We start from the raw sequence: 18,430 nt of genomic DNA, 5'->3' as shown, positions 1-18,430 counted from the left end.
AATAAAACAAATAAGACTTTCTCCAGAAGAAAAAATATTATCAGACATACTGTGAACATTTCCTGAATGTTCAACATCAATTGGGAAATATTTAAAAAAAGAAGAAAACACTTCGAAGGGGGCTAATAATACTGACTTCAACTGTATGTGATATAAATATTTGAAGAGTTCAGATGCAAAAAGCTCTAAGTGCCTTCTGAAATTTCCATCGAAAATGAACATTTTTCTCAGCCTCCTTTGTTTATGTTGAGATATTTCACTTTAAAGACCAAGAAAGGGACTTATGCTTTGCCATAAGTGTGATATTACTGAACATACACACAGGAACCTGATAAAAAATGCTAATTTTAGAGGGAAATTTCAGACAGCATTTAAAGGTTTTTGTATCTAAACTCTTCAGTTGTAGAAAATATATTTAAGCAAGCATATTTTAAAAATGTTTTTGTATACTTTGGTAATATAGTAGATATATATGTGTTTCACCATATGGATTTACCTCTATAGTTCTTTATGTACAAGCACCTTTTGAAGAACATGTTTGATTAATGAAATTATTCAATGGTGCCAAATACTGTTTGAATTACAAAAGTTGAATCATTCTGTGATATCTACATATTAGGTATAAGGCTTAGGGTAGTTCAGAAATTATCCAGAAATTGTTTTATATGCTCATCTATTAGCCCATAAAACCCCACAGAATCAGATGGTCCATATTGACCGTATTTGGAAGGGTCATGAATATTATTGAGTTCTGCTTTAATGCAGCCCGCATTGCTTGCTCTTTCTGTCTCTAGCTTACTCTCTTTCTCAATTCAATTGAATAATAATTTATTGGAATGACAAATGTTACAAATGTATTGCCAATGCATTCATAAAATTTACATTAAAAAGAACATATAAATTTAAAATAAATAGTATAAATAGTAGTATAGTATTATAATAAATTGTATAATAATATTAATAATAATAATAATAATAATGCAATAAAAATACAACAAAAATATACAAATAAATATTTTCTCTCTCTCACTCACACACAGACACATATGTGCAAAATAATCATACTTCATTTGTCAAAATAAATGTTAACAAGCAGAGCAGACGCCCCGTTAAATCTTTAACATAACTTCAGTATTAACGTATTAACCCAACAGATGAACACGCTTTGTTGTTTTATGCTACAGTTACCTTTAAACAAGGCAAAAAGTAAACATTTGAAAATAATCAAATACAGCTGGCATCTTTGGAGCAAACTTTTACAAACTCACACACACACACACACACACACACACACACACACACACACACACACAAACACACACACACACACACAATACAAGCAAGACTGCCTGCTGGAGGCCTATGGATTTGCAGAGCAAGTAAACAGAACAGATAGTCTGTGCAATGCTATGTCTCAATAATTTGTATCCTGGAGCACAACTACCTTCCCGAACACAGGCAACCAAGGCACAGAGTGAATCTGAATGAGTCACTAAAGCCCTCAGCTACTTTCACTGCAAATGTATTTGCATTTGCTCACAAATGCACACACGCACACATATTTCAGAAGCAAACAATGAGACTGCAACTGAAGAGAAAAAACAAAAAACAGATAAAGGATATTTTCTCAGTTTCGTCAAAGCAGAATGTGTAATAATATCCATTAAACCCACCAACAAAAACAGAGAAAGTTGTATTTTGTTAAACAGAGTACCTAAAAAGTATTTGTGACTTCAGCCACAATCAAAATAAACAAATATTGTTGAATATAATTTAAACACTTTAGAAAAAAGAGAATACTTGATCAATCCCAAGATTTACGATTTAAAGTTGAAATATAATATAGTTTATATAGTAAAACACTTTCCTGAATAAAATAAAAATGTGGCATGTTTTCAAAACTAAATTATATTGATTTTTGGGTAACACAATACTAATGCTTTAAATTCAGAAGAGTTACAGAATCAATATTTCAGCTATTTCTTTTTTCAACATAATTCTCAAATTTATATCACAATGAACAAAAAAACATTTCTTATTATGACCAATAGTTACTTTAGTAGGAAAAAACCTGCATGATTATTGCTAAAAATAATAAATTAAGAAGAGATGCAAAATCAATATTTCATGTAGTCAATCTAAAGCCATATATACTTTCAAAATAAAATAAATATTAAAAGCAAAAAATAAAGTATTGAGCAATAAGTAAATAAATGCAAATCTCCAAAAATTGCAAAGCAAAACTTTTTGAGAAATAAAAATAAAATTTGCTTACAAAAAATAAAGAAATGCAAAGGAAAGAATAAGTTTTGAGAAATAAAAATAAAATTTACAAACAAAAAAGAAAAAAATCAAGCAGTGCAAAAAAAAAAACAAATATTTGCAATAAAAAAAAACTATATTTATTTATATTTGCAAAACATTTATTGCATATATACACAAGCAGAAAAAAAAAATATATATATATACATATATATATATATATATATATATATATATACATATATATATATATATATATATATATATATATATATATATATATATATATATATATATATATATATATTATTATTTTTTTTTTTTCTGCTTGTTTTTTTCTATTTTGTTTGCAAATTTCATTTTTATTTCCCAAAACTCAATTTTCCCTTTGCAGTTTTTTAGTTTTTGTAAGCAAAATCCATTTTATTTCCCAAAAATTTCATTTTGCCTTGCAATTTTTGGAGATTTGCATTCATTATTTTTTTGGCTCAATACTTTATTTTTGGGTTGCAAATTTTTCTTTTATTTTGCAAATACTATATATATATATATATATATATATATATATATATATATATATATATATATATATATATATATATATATATATATATATATATATATATATATATATATATATATATATATATATATATATATATATAGCCGTAGATCAACACCATAATATTTGACCTATTATTTTATTTGATCCTCAATTTTAAATCACAATGAATACACACATTTCTTATTATGACCAATTTTTTTATTTTTTTCCAAGAGGAAAAAGCTGCACAATTATTGCTGCCTTCATTTTTTAAGTTGAATCAAATTAACCTTTCTAGTCATCAAACTGTCTTAAAATACGTTAAAGTAACAAAAACAAAAACTTTTTTTACAGTGTGCCAAAATATTTGTATATTTATATTTTAAATTTGAAAGCAATGTTTTGAAAACAAAAAATTATATTTTACTCGAACCCATACCCAATAAATCCAAGTCATCTCTTAATTTTAACAATATACAGTATAAATTGGACACTACTTTTGGACTTGCTCTATAGGAATTACAAAATTATTAGTGTTTTACCTTTTTATAATCAATGATCTCAAAAAATAAATAAAAATAAAAAATAAAATAAACATACATGATTAAATATCCAATACCGACATGTAATATCCAAACAAAACTACTGTACGCACCCTTGATTTTAAAGTAAAAGTCATTCAAAAGTCATTCACAACATTATATAACCAATATAATACGTAAAAAGTTTCCAAATACTTTTTTGGCGTCACCGAACATCAAACATTCCCAACATAGCAGTAAAATCCACTCAATCTTCAACTTACCCTGACAGTAGTCCTTATTCTCCTCGAAGCCCGGCTTGCAGACGCAGCGTCCGATGGGCACCAGCCATCCACCATCTCCACTGCAGTACATCCTCGGAGCCTCAAACTCCTCCGAATCATTCACACAAGACCCTCTAACCTCCACCAAAGCGGAATCTCCTCCAGTCACCGTATCGGGAAACTGGGCCAAGTTCAACACCGCCAGAGGACACTTCTTATAAAAGACCCTCAGAGACACCAGCGCGATGCAGGCTCCGACATCTTGGAAAGCCAGATAAAAACCCTTCTTGCTCAAGTTATTGATGTCCCGGATTTCCGTGTTTAGTTTCATGACCCGATCACCGACGTCGGTCTGTGTGAAGCTCTCGTCAGCGGCGATGGTGTCAATCTTTATGTACTGGCTCTCCTTGATGAACCACAGGTTGGGGTTGTTGGACTCATAGTAGTACATGTTGAAGGTTTCTTTGCAGGTGCCGGGGACTCCTGGCAGGCTGTTGCAGTCACGCAGGGTGAACTTGATCTCGATGTAGACCCGCTGGGCTCCTTCCCGGGCAATGTGCCGAGTGCGAAGCCAGTTATTCTGACTGGCCTCCATCACGTTGCAAACCTGGTAGGAACGCATGGGGGTGTTTCTCTCATCCATCACACTGATTTCCTCCCACTGAAAATGGACAGAGGAATTGTTAGCATTACAAAAGAAGAAAAAAAAAAGATGGACTAGAATGTGTCAGAGTTTTGATACAACTGGTGACATTCATGTCTCTTTAAGTTGTTTTGTGGAATCAATGTTTTGAATATTTATTTTAGAAAAGTTTATGTGTGTGTGTACTAGGGGTTGAACCGACTAATGCTTGCCATGATGATTTCTGATTGACGTCAACTAGTCGCTAACCAACATGAGCAGGATTTTGAGCAGCTTTCTAGCACACACTTGTCATACTGGTAAAATACACATTCGAGCAAGTCTCTGATAAGGCTTAACATTAAAGCCTTTGTCTTTCAAGCGTCATGTTTTGTGAAATAACTTTACATGAATCTGTGTGCTGATGACGTATGCATTACTTCTGCACTAAAATATCTGTGATTGTTGCATTCTTACTAGAACGTGCAGTGGTCAGTGTGTTGACTGCATTAATCTAGCAGTAAACTTAGCCCAGGTGCTAATGTTGCATTATCAACAATATGAAAGTGTTGACAATAAATTTGTCCAAAGACATGCAGTACAAGTGAATTGGGTAGGCTAAATTGTCCGTAGTGTATGTGTGTGAATGAGTGTGTATGAATGTTTCCCAGAGATGGGTTGCAGCTGGAAGGGAATCCGCTGCATTAAACGTGCTGGATAAGTTAGCGGTTCATTCCGTCTAGGCAACCCCGGATTAATAAAAGGACTAAGCCGAAAATAAAATAAAATTAATTTACATAAAATGTAATTAAATTAAATTAATTAAAATATATATATATATATATGTAAAAATGACAACATTCTTATTCTGGCCTGTACATACTTGTACTTACTAAAATATTTAATAGAATATTTTTATTTTATAATTGATATGTTTTTTAAAAGTTATCACCATATTGTTATTTAATTAAATTTTAATTCTCGTATTTTTATTTAATTAATAATATCTAATTCTGGCAAATGGATTAGAAATGTAAAACAATTAGTTTAATAAGAACAGCAGCAAACCATATGTTAAGATACAGTCTTTTATTTTTTCACCAAACGATTATTATTCTAAATTTACATTTAAATTTACATTTAGTCATTTAGCAGACGTTTTTTATCCAAAGCGACTTACAAATGAGGACAAGGAAGCAATTTATACAACTATAAGAGCAACAATGAATAAGTGCTATAGGCAAGTTTCAGGTCTGTAAAGTCTAAAAAGGAAAGCATTAGTAATTTTTTTTATTTTTTTTATTTTTTTTGAGTACAGTTAGTGGTATATCCAGAGAGGCAATTGCAGATTCGGAAGTGAAGTGGATTTACATGACAAGATTGCTACACTAAATTAAATTACATTTCACTTCTTCTATAAATCATGTAAAATCTTAAATTTTTTGCTTATTTTTATCTATATGTTCATGTATTTTATATTGAGAGGTATAATATACATTTTTTGAACACATAGATATGAGGAGTTAAGTTGTACATCTGTATGTGTGTGTCTATGTGCGTGTCAGTTGTTTAGGCAGTGATAGACAGAGTATCTTTGAGGGACTCGTCTCCCATCATCTCTTGCCATCTGCTTCCACTTGTCTAAGGTTCCTTCATTTGGAACACTTCATGCATAAGTAACATTTCACTCCTTAAAGGGAGCGAAAATAAACCATCCTGTGAGTCTTGGAGGGGTGGGCAATTTCTTGAGCGGCTGCTTCTCAAAAAAGATTCTGATTTGCTTCAATAAATTCTATTCCTTCTCTGTATAATTTGCCTCTGAGATGAGCTGGAGCACCGCCGGCTCTGTTCTAAGTGATTCTAAGGATTCATTCGAGCTGCTGATCAATCAGCGAATAACATACTAGACTTCAAATACTACGCATTTAGTGCTTGAATCGTTGCTTGACCACTTGAGCCTCCCACTCGAAGGCATTCCTCATCATTTCTGCACAAGATTTCTTGAACAGTGCATGATGGGAGCAATCCGCTGTGACTGCAAGAGGACAGGGAACGTCATGGTTGGTTCTTTTAAAAAAGCACTGTGTTCTTTTCTGAAGAATTCACTGTTAACATTTCCCAAGAGAACTGACTGGCAACAGTTCACCAGTAACTTACTGTAAATCAATGACAGCAAAAAAACTGTATTTACATTTACAGCACCATTTACCTTGCAGTATATCGATTTACAGTACTGTATGTATATATTTAATGTACAATATACAGTAAGTTACAAAATGCAACTTTAAAATACAGTAACATACTGCATAGCTGTCCTACAGTAAAATACAGTTCATATTACAGTTAAATACTGTGCAATTTACAAAAATTATTAACAGTGTTATCACTGTTACCGTACGTTCACACCGAAAGCGGCGAGAGCGTCAAAGTAGCCGGAAGTCATTAATTTTCAATGTGAGCCGGCGGCGATAATAGGCGAGGAGCAGCGCAGCGCGTCTTCGCCAGCGTGGGCGTCGAGGAGAGTTGAAATCAAGTCAACTTTATGGTAATGAGCTATAACACGGTTCGCCGGCAAGCAATCAGAATGAAGACGTCCACCGCTTGGTAGGAGTTCAGAGAACACAGACCTGTGAACTTTGGTTCCAACCACAGTTGTTCCCAAGGGTTTGATGATTACGGTCGCTGGATTTCCAATTATGTACAATGTTTTCTTACAGGAACATACATTAAATACGTTACTGGCGAGTTACTGATGTAACTCGAACTGATGTAACAGCAAAAATAAAATAAATTAATTATTTGGGGAAACAAATATACTGGGCGCTAATAGTTCTGACTTCAACGGTATGTGAAACTTTTCAAAACCACATAGAAACCTTTCCTTTTATATTAAATCTTTGTCATCTTTGACATGTTTTTAATAATAGGTTGATACAAAATCAGCATAAAAAGCATTCCTGAGACTTCCAAAATAATATACTTTTGTTACTTTTACAGGTGGTTTATGTTTCTTCTGTTTGTTTTCTTCCTTTGAACCCATCTTCAATAATCACATTTGAATGCCAAAGTGCAACCAAAGCATAAACCACAACAAAAGGAGCACAAAAGAAGTCAAATGGATTTGGGTAAACGATGATGGCATTTTCTTTTTTGACGGGTGAGCAAATACTTAAAAAAAAAAAAAAAAAAAAACACTGACTGGCAGCTGAATATGAGAGCACATTTAAACAAATGGTCAAGGAGACAAAATTACATCAAATAAAGACATTTACCACAGCAGTGCATTTGATTTAAAGTACAGTTAAAGTCAGAATTATTAGCTCCCCTGTATTTTTAGCCCCCCTGTTTATTTTTCTACAATTTCTGTCCAACAGAGAAGATTTTTTCAACATTTCTAAACATAATAGTTTTATTAACTCATTTCTAATAACTGACTAATTTTATCTTTGACATGATAACAGTTAATAATATTTTACTAGATATACAGCGTAAAGTGACATTTAAAGGCTTAACTAGGTTAATTAGGCTAACTAGGCAGGTTAGGGTAATTAGGCAAGTTATTGTATAATGATGGTTTGGACAATCGAAAAAATATAACTTAAAGGGGCTAAAAATATTGATTTTAAAATGTTTTGAAAAAAATTTAGAACTGATTTTATTTTAGCTGAAATAAAACAAATAAGACATTCTCCAGAAATAAAAAATATTATCTGACATACTGTGAAAATTTCCTTCATCTGTCAAACATCATTTGAGAAATATTTAAAAATTCAAAGGGGGCTAATAATTCTGACTTCAACTGTATAAAGTATTTTATACTCTGCCTCAGCACTGTCTGGAGCGTATGATGTCATAGCACAATGAGAGCGTTTATGACAAGTTGCCATTAGCTTATAGCTAAAAAAAAAAAAGGAGAAAAAGTGATCGAGGCTCGGAGGTCAATTACCAGCGCAGTTTGGTTTTAAACTGAGCCATATGCTGACTGGTGGGAATGGGCGGACATTGCAGATCAAAGTGACACAGCCACTTAATGTCTCGTGCACGTTCTTTCCCTTCGAGTGCAATAATTATGACATCTGAAGGAATATTTATATAGGGATAAAGGCAGGTTTATGCCTTTCTGTTTATTTATCTTCAAGAGCCGGTCTGAACTCAACCGCTACGGAAAGTTTCTTTGTCTCGATTCCTGAAGTATTTTACCACAGATGGGTGGTTATACAAAAGTCTAGAGGGTTGTGTTACACACTATGCATCTCCAGACGCACATATACAATTTAGGTACGCATTTTTTGCATGCCATGACATCTGAAATAAAATTGGCCATGTGCAGTTGATCTATTAGTCCACGAAACTAGCTAACCTCTAGCAAAAAATAAATAAATCACACACAGAGACGTTCATAAATCCCCGTCCAGCTAGCTCAACACACACTCACAATTGTTAAGCAAAAAAGCAGGTTATTTGGACAGGAGGTAAAGCTTAGCCACTCTCAATCAATGTAGCGGTCAAAAGTGTGATGTCTTGTTAATTAGCGTCTCCAGTTAGCCGCTTCCCCCAGAGTCTCGTCTGAAATACCTTAACTCCATTCCCCAGTCACCCTTCACAGGATCACTGCACTTTGAAGCCAGGCAAAAATGTCAGATCAGGGGGTCTGCTTAGCCCTTCATTGGCTTAACTTAATTGCAGGCCCACAATCATCTGGTAGTTTAAGATACTTAAGTGCAATTGACTTTAAATCCCTAAAAGGACGTCTGTTTTTTTTTTTTTTAAAGGGAGAAAGCCCCTTTTTTTGAGGACTTGTTATTAGGGCTACCTGCTTTCTATCACTCTAGGTGAATTACTCCTTTCTATTTTAGTAACAGGCACGCACACATACTCTGAAACGACCGTGGCTGTTTTAAAAGCTATCCAAAACAAACCTTCCACATCTGGGACAGGGAGAGCCGTATTAGTCTTGACCTGTGAGGGTCAAGTGGCAGTCGGTTGAGCCAGTAAGGTAAATATCCAACGGAGGTGAAGCGGCTGCTTTGGAAACACATCGGCTTTCCTGTGAGCCGCTTTCCACAACGGCGCACCGTCGGTGGGTTCAGTGGGTCACGGGTCGCCACGATAATCCGTAAGTATGAAACACAAGTCGCAGCTGGGAGACCTGATTTAGCCTTACACTTCAGTCGCATTAAATAACTGCCACACCAGCAAAACAAAGAAACTCTCGCTATCAATGAATCTAAGGTAAATATGGCATTAGGACAGAGAGGAATGCTCGCTGAAGAGTTTAACTGATGTCATGTGGAATCCCAATCCATTAACAGACCTCTAAGTAACGGTTAGTTCATGGCTAAATTTGGTTGCTGTAAAAATGGAATATTATCTCCTTTAAAGATGTTTAATAGTAAGTGTTTTTCCGCTGATAGAAAAGCACATTTTTGAATATGGAGTAATGCCAAAAGACAATATTGGGACTTTGACAACATCTTACTCCTGATATTTAATGATTAATCATTAGATTATTTCAATTAACAATGTTGAAAAATCTGGTCACACTTTTCACTTAAATCAGGTCATACTTTTTACTTAGGTTTCATTGTATTTACAAACATTAACTATTTATGAACAACACTGATAGCATTTATTAATCAAAGTTTGACATTTACTAATGCATTATTTAAATAACAATACATGCTTGTTAATATTAGTTACTGCAAAGTGTGTTAAAATGAACAACTGTATTTCCATTGACCATGACTAACAGGGACAATACTGTAATAAATGTATTTTTATTGTTTGCTCATGTCACTAAATGCATTATCGAACATTAACTAATACAAACTTGTTGTGAAGTGTTACCAAAAATCTACAGTAATGAGTGATGAAAAACATTTTTATCCATATTGCACACATTTTTATACATATTAATAATAATATTGGCTTGTGTTTTTAACATCAGTAACATGGTTGAGTTATATTTAAAAAGTCTTAGAAAATTATTACAAAGCATTTTCAGTTTCGGTTTTCAGACAAGTTCATCCTGAATTTTATGTTTCAACCCACAAAAATCATTGAGTTTTTAATTTAATTTAATTTAATTTAATTTAATTTATTAATAAATTTTCTTTTCGGCTTAGTCCATTTAGTAATCTGGGGTCCCCACAGCAGAATGAACCGCCAACCTATCCAGCATATGTTTTACACAGTGGATGCCCTTCCAGCAGCAACCCATCTCTGGGAAACATCTATACACACTCATTCACACTCTTACACTAGAGACAATTTAGCCTACTCAATTCACCTTTACCGTATGTCTTTGGACTGTGGGGGAAACCAGAGCACCCAAAGGAAACCCACACAAACACGGGAAGAACATGCAAACTCCACACAGAAATGTCAACTGACCCAGCCGGGGTTGTGAATGCAGTCCGAGCCCATCCAGCTTCAGTGTCAGTAACAGAGTGCGTAGACAAGATCAAGTTGGACTCGAAAGATTTTTACTATAATTATAGCAAGTTAAAAACATGAGAAATCCTGAAGGGGTTGAGTAGCTTATTGGCAACATATCAGCGTGTTATGCAATGCAATACTCTGTTATGCAAGTCTATTTCTTGTGATTTAAAATTGATGATAAAAATAAAAAATAAAATAAATATATATGTATATTTTGCAGTTTTTGTTATTGCAATTTACCAGAGGCCGCTGTGTACACTTTTTCAGACTTCAGATTTATCTCACGAGTGTTATTCGTGCCTGCTGTTCTCACGTATATCCACTAGAGGATGCTGTGGACTGACTAACTGACAGACTGACTGACCGAATGACTGACCCACCCTCCTCCTTCCCTAAACCCAACCATAAGTGTTTTCAAAAGCACAATTGACCAACCCACCCACTTTCCTAAACCCAACTGACAGTTTTAATGAGCAATCTAGAAAAAGAAAAACCCTCCCCTGATTTTTACCCTGTTATTTACTTATTTATTTTATTTTTTAGCTACTTTTTTTTATCTTACCCGCTTTCTGGAACCGTTCTTTGCTCAAACCTTGTCGTCTTGGCTAACTCCTCTCTGCCTGCTAACATACATGGCGAGCTACTGGTCAAACTGGTAAGTACGAAAAGGAATAGCGTCATACTGCCCTTGTAGCACTCCTTTCAAAGACAAAATGCAGCCATACGTACTTCTGGTACATAATTTGCAATCTCCTGAAATGTATATAAGGCTACATTTTTTAGAATGAGCCTATGTTGTATAAAGTGGGACCACAGACCCAAATAGAAATTCAGTCTTGCTCTCTAAAGATACTCCATTCATCTGTTTTGGAGTCAGTTCACTCCCACTACAGCATTCCAAACACTCCAAGCCATTCGCACAAGCTAATCTTCTCTATAGAAATGTAAGAGACCTGCAAGAAATGCTGTGACTATTAAACATGACAAATCTCTAATCTGAGGCTTGACTTGTATGATGCATCTTGCTTGGAGTATTTAGCTTTAATACTTCAATTTTAAATGTCATTCAGTGTTTGCATGCTCTCTCTCTCTCTCTCTGGGAAAAATGACGCAGTCGGGATGGTTATTGACAACATTTCAGCTGTTATGCAATGCAATGCACTCTGTTATGCAAGTCTAATATTTCTCTGTTTGGGACCATGGCTTCATGTCTGTCACGCTATTTCCAGCAAAAAATAAAAAATATAAATAAATAAATAGAAATGTAAATTCTGCTCGTCTCCATATTTAGCCGTCTCGTAGACATACTCGTGTAGGGTGCGGGCAATCTGATCTAGCGTCTGACGGCTCTATTAAATCATTTAAAAGGCGGCTGTGAAATCCCAAAGATTGATTTTCTTTTAAGCTCAACATGGTTTTCACAAACTCGTTTATTTTTAGACCACTTCGGGTTTATCAAAAAAAGGACAGAACAGGCTTTTTTTTACTCCAAATAAACGGCTTCTCTTTTTTCCCCTGTTCTCTGGCACAGGGGATTGTGTTCCAGCTTTAGAGACTCTTAATCTTGACGTCTTCCTCAAATAAACCGGAAGTAAGCGAGTAGCTAAGTTGGTGTTAAGCCGAACATGAATGCCTCTTGGCAGAAAACACATAACTTTTTTTTTTTTAACAACATTTTTTATTTTAAACCTTGTCATATAGATTAACAAAGGTTTAAATGTTCAGTTTAGCAAAAATAAAGAAAAAATAAACAAGGAACAATATATAAACTTTAAATTAATAACATTTAAAAGAAAAAATAAAAATAAAATAATAATAATAATAATAATAATAATAATAATAATATTAAATAATACAGCAATAACATGGATATAACTCTCTAAAAAGACATAGAATATTTTCCAAATAGGCCAAAATATATTAATTAAAAATAGGTTGTCTTTTCTAAGAAAAGGCAAGACAAGGTTATTCCTTTATCCATTGAGATGCACTATGGCTGTTTCTCAATTCCAAGAACGGCGAGAACAGACTTGCTTTCTTGTGAAACCGTTCTTGTCAGGTCATCTCAGAAGAAACTCGGGAGACCGCGAGAACACAGAATACATCCTGTGAGAATTGAGCAGGGCCGGATTAAGAACACATTGGGTCTTGGGGCTATAGCAAATCCATATATATATATATATATATATATATATATATATATATATATATATATATATCGCTCCATATTATTTCTGTCGTTTTCATAAAAGGGGCAAAGTAAACTTTCATAAAAAGAGTTTGCTTTCTTACTAGTTCAGCTAGACTTATTGTAAAGCATAACCGTGGGTATTTACTTGAAATACATACTTCGCAATAATAGACATTTTGATAACTGCTTGTGTAGGCTATTTGTTTTGTTCGCACACTGTCTTGGTTATATTGTGTGATGTAAGGATTGTACGGGCCACGCGACATGGACTGTAACTGCCGACCGAGGCTGCTTCACTGCTTCAGTTATGAGTCTATTCAATATGATTCTGCCTATCCCAGCTTCTGTAACTGCATGTACAAATTAATTAAGGATGAAGACTGCTTGAATTTTATTTTTTGTTCTACGACAAGCTTTGTTAGCCTACCTTTGACTGGACAGTTCTCGCGGTAGTGCCAAAATGAGGAACTGTCCTGGGAAAAATGGGACATCTGGTCACCCTTATGGGTGACTAAAACAGGGCTATTCATTATTCTGGCACTGGCATCACTGTTTTTGAACAGCAGTAAACCTAAAGGAAAACTTTACATTATCGACGAGAGAAAGCATAACGCAAAGAGGCATTTTCCGCGTCATAGTGTAAATAAATGTTAATCCGGCCCTGGTAATGAAAGGTTGTTATCTTCCTGATGTATTTTTAACAAAAAATTACTTAATCATTACAGCATACCTATGAAGATTTATTGTATTTTTCCCCCTATTTCTATATATAAAACATGTACAAAATCCCTACATATATATATATATATAAGAAGACATGAAGAAATACTCGTTACATAAACGCACTAAATCGCACTTCAGCAGCATTTATTTAAGAGCACAAGAAGGACGTGCAAGAAGTTTTGTGCACGAGTAGAGGAAATCGGCGCGTAAGCAAAGAGATCCACATGCTGTAGGCTATTACATAAATGCGATCTCGACTTCTACTACTGCACTCACGGCATTTGTCATTTGAAATAACGTCACAGGTAGTTCTTGTTTAAAAAAAAGGCCTGTCACCACAGCTGGAAAAAATCCTAGAGGAAACACTGTGTGTGTGTGTGTGTGTGTGTGTGTGTGTGTGTGTGTGTGTGTGTATATATATATATATATATATATATATATATATATATATATATAGCATAATACAATTAAAACAGATTTTAATATGAATTTTAGCAAATAAACACCCTTAATGTGTTTATGCCTTTATAAAGATTTTCATGGTAATGTTTACTTTCACTAAGTCACTTAGGGAAACTCTTGAGATAAATAAGCTATTTCTCCTAACTTGATGCATCCTCAATATCAAGAACACATCCTGAAACTTTTACGCATTTTCTTTTTTTGCGGTCTTGAGTTTTGGAACTGAACTTTGGCGGTTGATAATTACTTTACACAAAATCGCTAAAGAACGCATATTGAGAAACAGCCCAGGACTGTCTTCTTTTACAATTACATGTTTACATAGGTGCATAGGCGCAGTAGGTAGTGCTGTCGCCTCACAACAAGAAGGTCACTGGGTCGCTGGTTCGAACCTTGGCTCAGTTGGCGTTTCTGTGTGGAGTTTGCATGTTCTCCCTGCGTTCGAGTGGGTTTCCTCCTGGTGCTCCGGTTTCCCCCACAGTCCAAAGATATGCGTTACAGGTGAATTGGGTAGGCTAAATTGTTCGTAGTGTATGAGTGTGTTTGTGAATGTGTGTGTGGATGTTTCTCAGAGTTGGGTTGCGGCTGGAAGGGCTTCCGCTGCGTAAAACTTGCTGGATAAGTTAGCGGTTCATTCCACTGTGGCGACCCCGGATTAATAAAGGGACTAAGCCGACAAGAAAATGAATGAATGAATGAATGAATTGGCTTATCAGTGGTTATCAGCTGATAGATATGGGCCAGTAGGGGCCTTCTGTGATGCGGTTCAGAAGGCTGTAATCATCCATCCACATGATTAAACAGCTATAGTAATAGAGAAGACTCCAGATCCAAATCTGTTTTTACATTACTGTGACAGTTGGGTTTTGGGTTTAGGGTTGGGGTAGAGGTAGAGGTATATATATATATATAATTCTCGTGGTTAATCAGCTATACTAATAGAGAAGACTCCAAATCCAGATCTGTTTTTACAATACTGTGATGGTTGGGGTAGGGGTAGACGTTATTAAAATACAATTATTGGGGAACTTAATAAATACTATAAATAATTGCCATTAATTAATTAATGTGTTTAATCATTAATGTGTTATCTACAGCCGATTAGCAATGTGGATGAATGATAAGCCTACTAGAAGGCGCAGAAGGCCCCAACTGGCCCATATCTATCAGCTGATAAGTAGGCCCACAAGGAATCTGCGCGCACAGAATTCCGCAGATTTTCCACAGAATTCCGTAGATTTCTGCAGATTTTTAGACCATTATTAATTCTGTTTATTTACTTGAGTAAATCTGTAAATCTGAATTTATTAAGTTTTTATTCAGTAATTTATTACTTTTTCTGTAATATATTAAGGTTTTAGTTATGATACTCCGCTGGATACTCCCAAAATAATTCCGCAGAAATCCGCAGATTCTTACCCAAATTCTCCACGGAAATAGCAAAAAACGTCCGCAGATTCCGTCTGGCCCTGCTGATAACCATTGATAATGCCCATTCAATCGAATGATAACATTCAAATCAGCTGAAATCAACAGCAATCTTTTATGTTTGGTCACATTAAAGTTCAATGGACAAGTATGCAATATACACAAGCTAGCATCAGGAAGAAAATTACTTTATCAGTTTGACTTACAATATTCAGTATTTTAACCCCAAAACAATTGACTTCAGTTCACTCCCACATGGAACATGCCTAACTAGACTTTACATCTGAATTCACATCCAACAACGCACACATAAAAAAGTGACTTAATTTTGTGAAAACTTGAGAACGTGCTTAAAGCCTGTGTTTCCCAATTTGACTCAATATTTGCTCTTATGAATATACATGTACAGGTCACGTTTAACCATATGCAATTTCAACACATTCGAGACGCGACGACATAATTACAGATGATTGCTTGCAGAGAAAATAGTGCAAGAAGAGTTCAAAAGTGGAGCACATTATTTTGACTTAAAAAATGTCCACGCATGGTTCAAATCATTTTCAACAAGCTCCGAGACAAAATGTTCCATAATTTTGGCTGGTTGCAGAAGTCAGAATTGATTGATTGGGTTTGTGTGGGCTTGTGTGTTTGTGTCTTGGGTTTGATTGGTTGTTTTACTCACCCCTTCAGCAGGATAGGCCTCCCAACCAAGGTCTCCCAGAGCAGACATTGTGTCCAGCAATGTAACTAGATGTCGAGAAAGAGCACATGGGGAGAGGGAAAAAAGAAGAAGAAGTAATGATTTGATAAAGTTCACTCAACCTCGTGACATATTGTGAGCAAAACAAGCTGGTTTAGATGAGATTGCATATTTGGCAAGTAAATCACAGAGCAGTTGCAGACAATCAGGTCTTTAGCCTGGGGGACGAGAGTATAACCCTAGGGTTTAAATCATTCCTACAATGCCCTCGTTCATCTAACAACAACACCCAAGGCTGGGAACCAATTAGGAGGGTAATACTGTTTTGTAAATCAGTTATATCAATAAAAACACATTCATGTCTTGCGTGGCATGACCAGCAAAACAAGGTTTGCTCTTGATCGTCGTATTGATGGCTTTATTTTAATTTCAGGAGAATATGAATGTTGAGGAGAATGGGTCAACAAACCATCTATGGACTAGCTACTTAATTTATTATGCTAGTTTCTTTAAAATCTCGCACATAGAGTTTTTTTTTTTTTTTTTTTTTTTTTTTGCTATTGTCTACATTTTAGGCGAACTGATCTTGGCATTTACAGATTTTTTTGTCCTCTTTCCTGTTAAGATTGAGGATGTATGTAAAGTAACTAAACATAAATACAAAAAAAAACTTATGGAACCTGTAGGTCATTAAACCATAACATGTTAACTGTTGATTTATTTGTTTTCTTTAACTTAATGGTATGAACCTCATACCATTTATGGTCATAACATATTTACAACTTTATAAAACAACATAGAATTATATCAAAACTACAGTGCGTGGATGGATGGATGGATGGATGGATGGATGGGAAACAATAGACAGATAGATGGACAAATACATTGATTATAAATACTATGGATGGACCGATGGAGGGGTTAATGTGTACATGGATTGATGGACAGACAAGAAACAATGGACAGATATACGGACAAAAATATATTGGTTAAAACATTATGTTAATACAAACTTTTCCCTTTTATTCTCACAATAAAATAATCTGAAGGTCATTTAATGATAACCTGTTAACTGTTGATTTATTTATTTTATTTAACTTATGTTTTAAGCTCAGCTCTGGACATTTGGGGTCATAAAATAAACTTTATAAAACAACATAGACTTAATGTTAAACTACAGTGTGTATATCTATGAAACAATTAAGAGAACACTTGAGATTTTTTGGATTTATATAATTTAGATTTGTAATTTGTATTATGTATGAGAAAACATAAGCTTATGTTTTACAGTAGTTTTGAACTAAAGCATACAGTTTAATAACATTTTGTCTTTTATATATATATATATATATATATATATATATATATATATATATATATATATATATATAAATATGAGGAACTTTTTTCAAGAAAGACACTCAAATAAATCATGTGCACTGCCTATGCAACGTCTATAAGTCATGTAAAACAATAAATTGCAAACTAAAATAAATGTTATTTGAGTATATGGTTTGAAATTTAATATTTTATGAGGTTATTTAAATTTGCATTTAAAAAAGGAATTTTTAAGAAAATTTAAGACTTTTTGTTGATTTTGCAATCGCGAAATCGCAAAAAAAAACAAGGGGGTCTGATCTAATCATTTCTATAATTTAAATAATTAAATATTTTCATATAACAACAAAAATGTTTCCTGTTTATATTTTTTAAAAATTAAAAAAATTGAGCAAACATTTAAAGAAAAAAAACATTTTACTCAAACTGAAGTCTGATAAATCCAGTAAATAAAAATTATTATGCAAATTAAATATTTTGTACTTCCTATACAATAATAGATATCAAAGTTATTAAGTACAACATTATTAATTAATTTCATTATTGATTTTTTAAAAACGTAATTACATTTACCAAAATTATGTAACCAAAAATTGCTTTTATTTCCTAAATGAAAGAAGTACAACTACAGTCAATACAAGATATCCTGCGTGATAGCATGGCATTAACAACCATGCAAGTCATTGGCATATAAGTGATTTAATAACCCTGTTTACCATTCATGTTCTCAGAAGAAGAAATTATAACACAAATTGCTTTAAGAAAATAATAAGGCATTGAATGAGTGTAGAACCACCGCAATATTTTTTTCCTTTGAGTGTGGAAGGGAGTGGGAAGTGTGTTTGATTTACAGTGACAGTCCAGTGTTGGTGTAAGATTAATGGAGTCATGTTTCATAAATATTTTTCCTCAGG

The 18,430-nt window shown here is 34.0% G+C and overlaps 1 protein-coding gene across 6 annotated transcripts in view; it reads right to left on the bottom strand.

The window, feature by feature from the left end:
* epha4b (eph receptor A4b) overlaps positions 1-18,430 on the bottom strand; it is a 242,909-nt gene that overhangs the window by 169,879 nt on the left and 54,600 nt on the right. For all 6 annotated transcript variants that reach the window (XR_015477916.1, XM_087239983.1, XM_087239979.1 and 3 more), the window contains 2 exon segments: positions 16,161-16,225; positions 3,612-4,272 (listed from right to left, as the gene is read on the bottom strand). Coding sequence is in view for 5 of the 6 variants with exons in the window: in XM_087239983.1 (XP_087096109.1) it covers positions 3,612-4,272; positions 16,161-16,225 (726 nt within the window). In the remaining variant the exon portion in view is untranslated.

The sequence above is a fragment of the Danio rerio genome, chromosome 2, assembly GCF_052040795.2.
Source record: "Danio rerio strain M-AB ecotype USA chromosome 2, GRCz13ab, whole genome shotgun sequence".
Taxonomy (NCBI): Eukaryota; Metazoa; Chordata; class Actinopteri; order Cypriniformes; family Danionidae; genus Danio; species Danio rerio.
The sequence above is the reverse complement of the archived record's forward strand: the minus strand, read 5'-3'. Positions and strand labels throughout refer to the sequence as shown.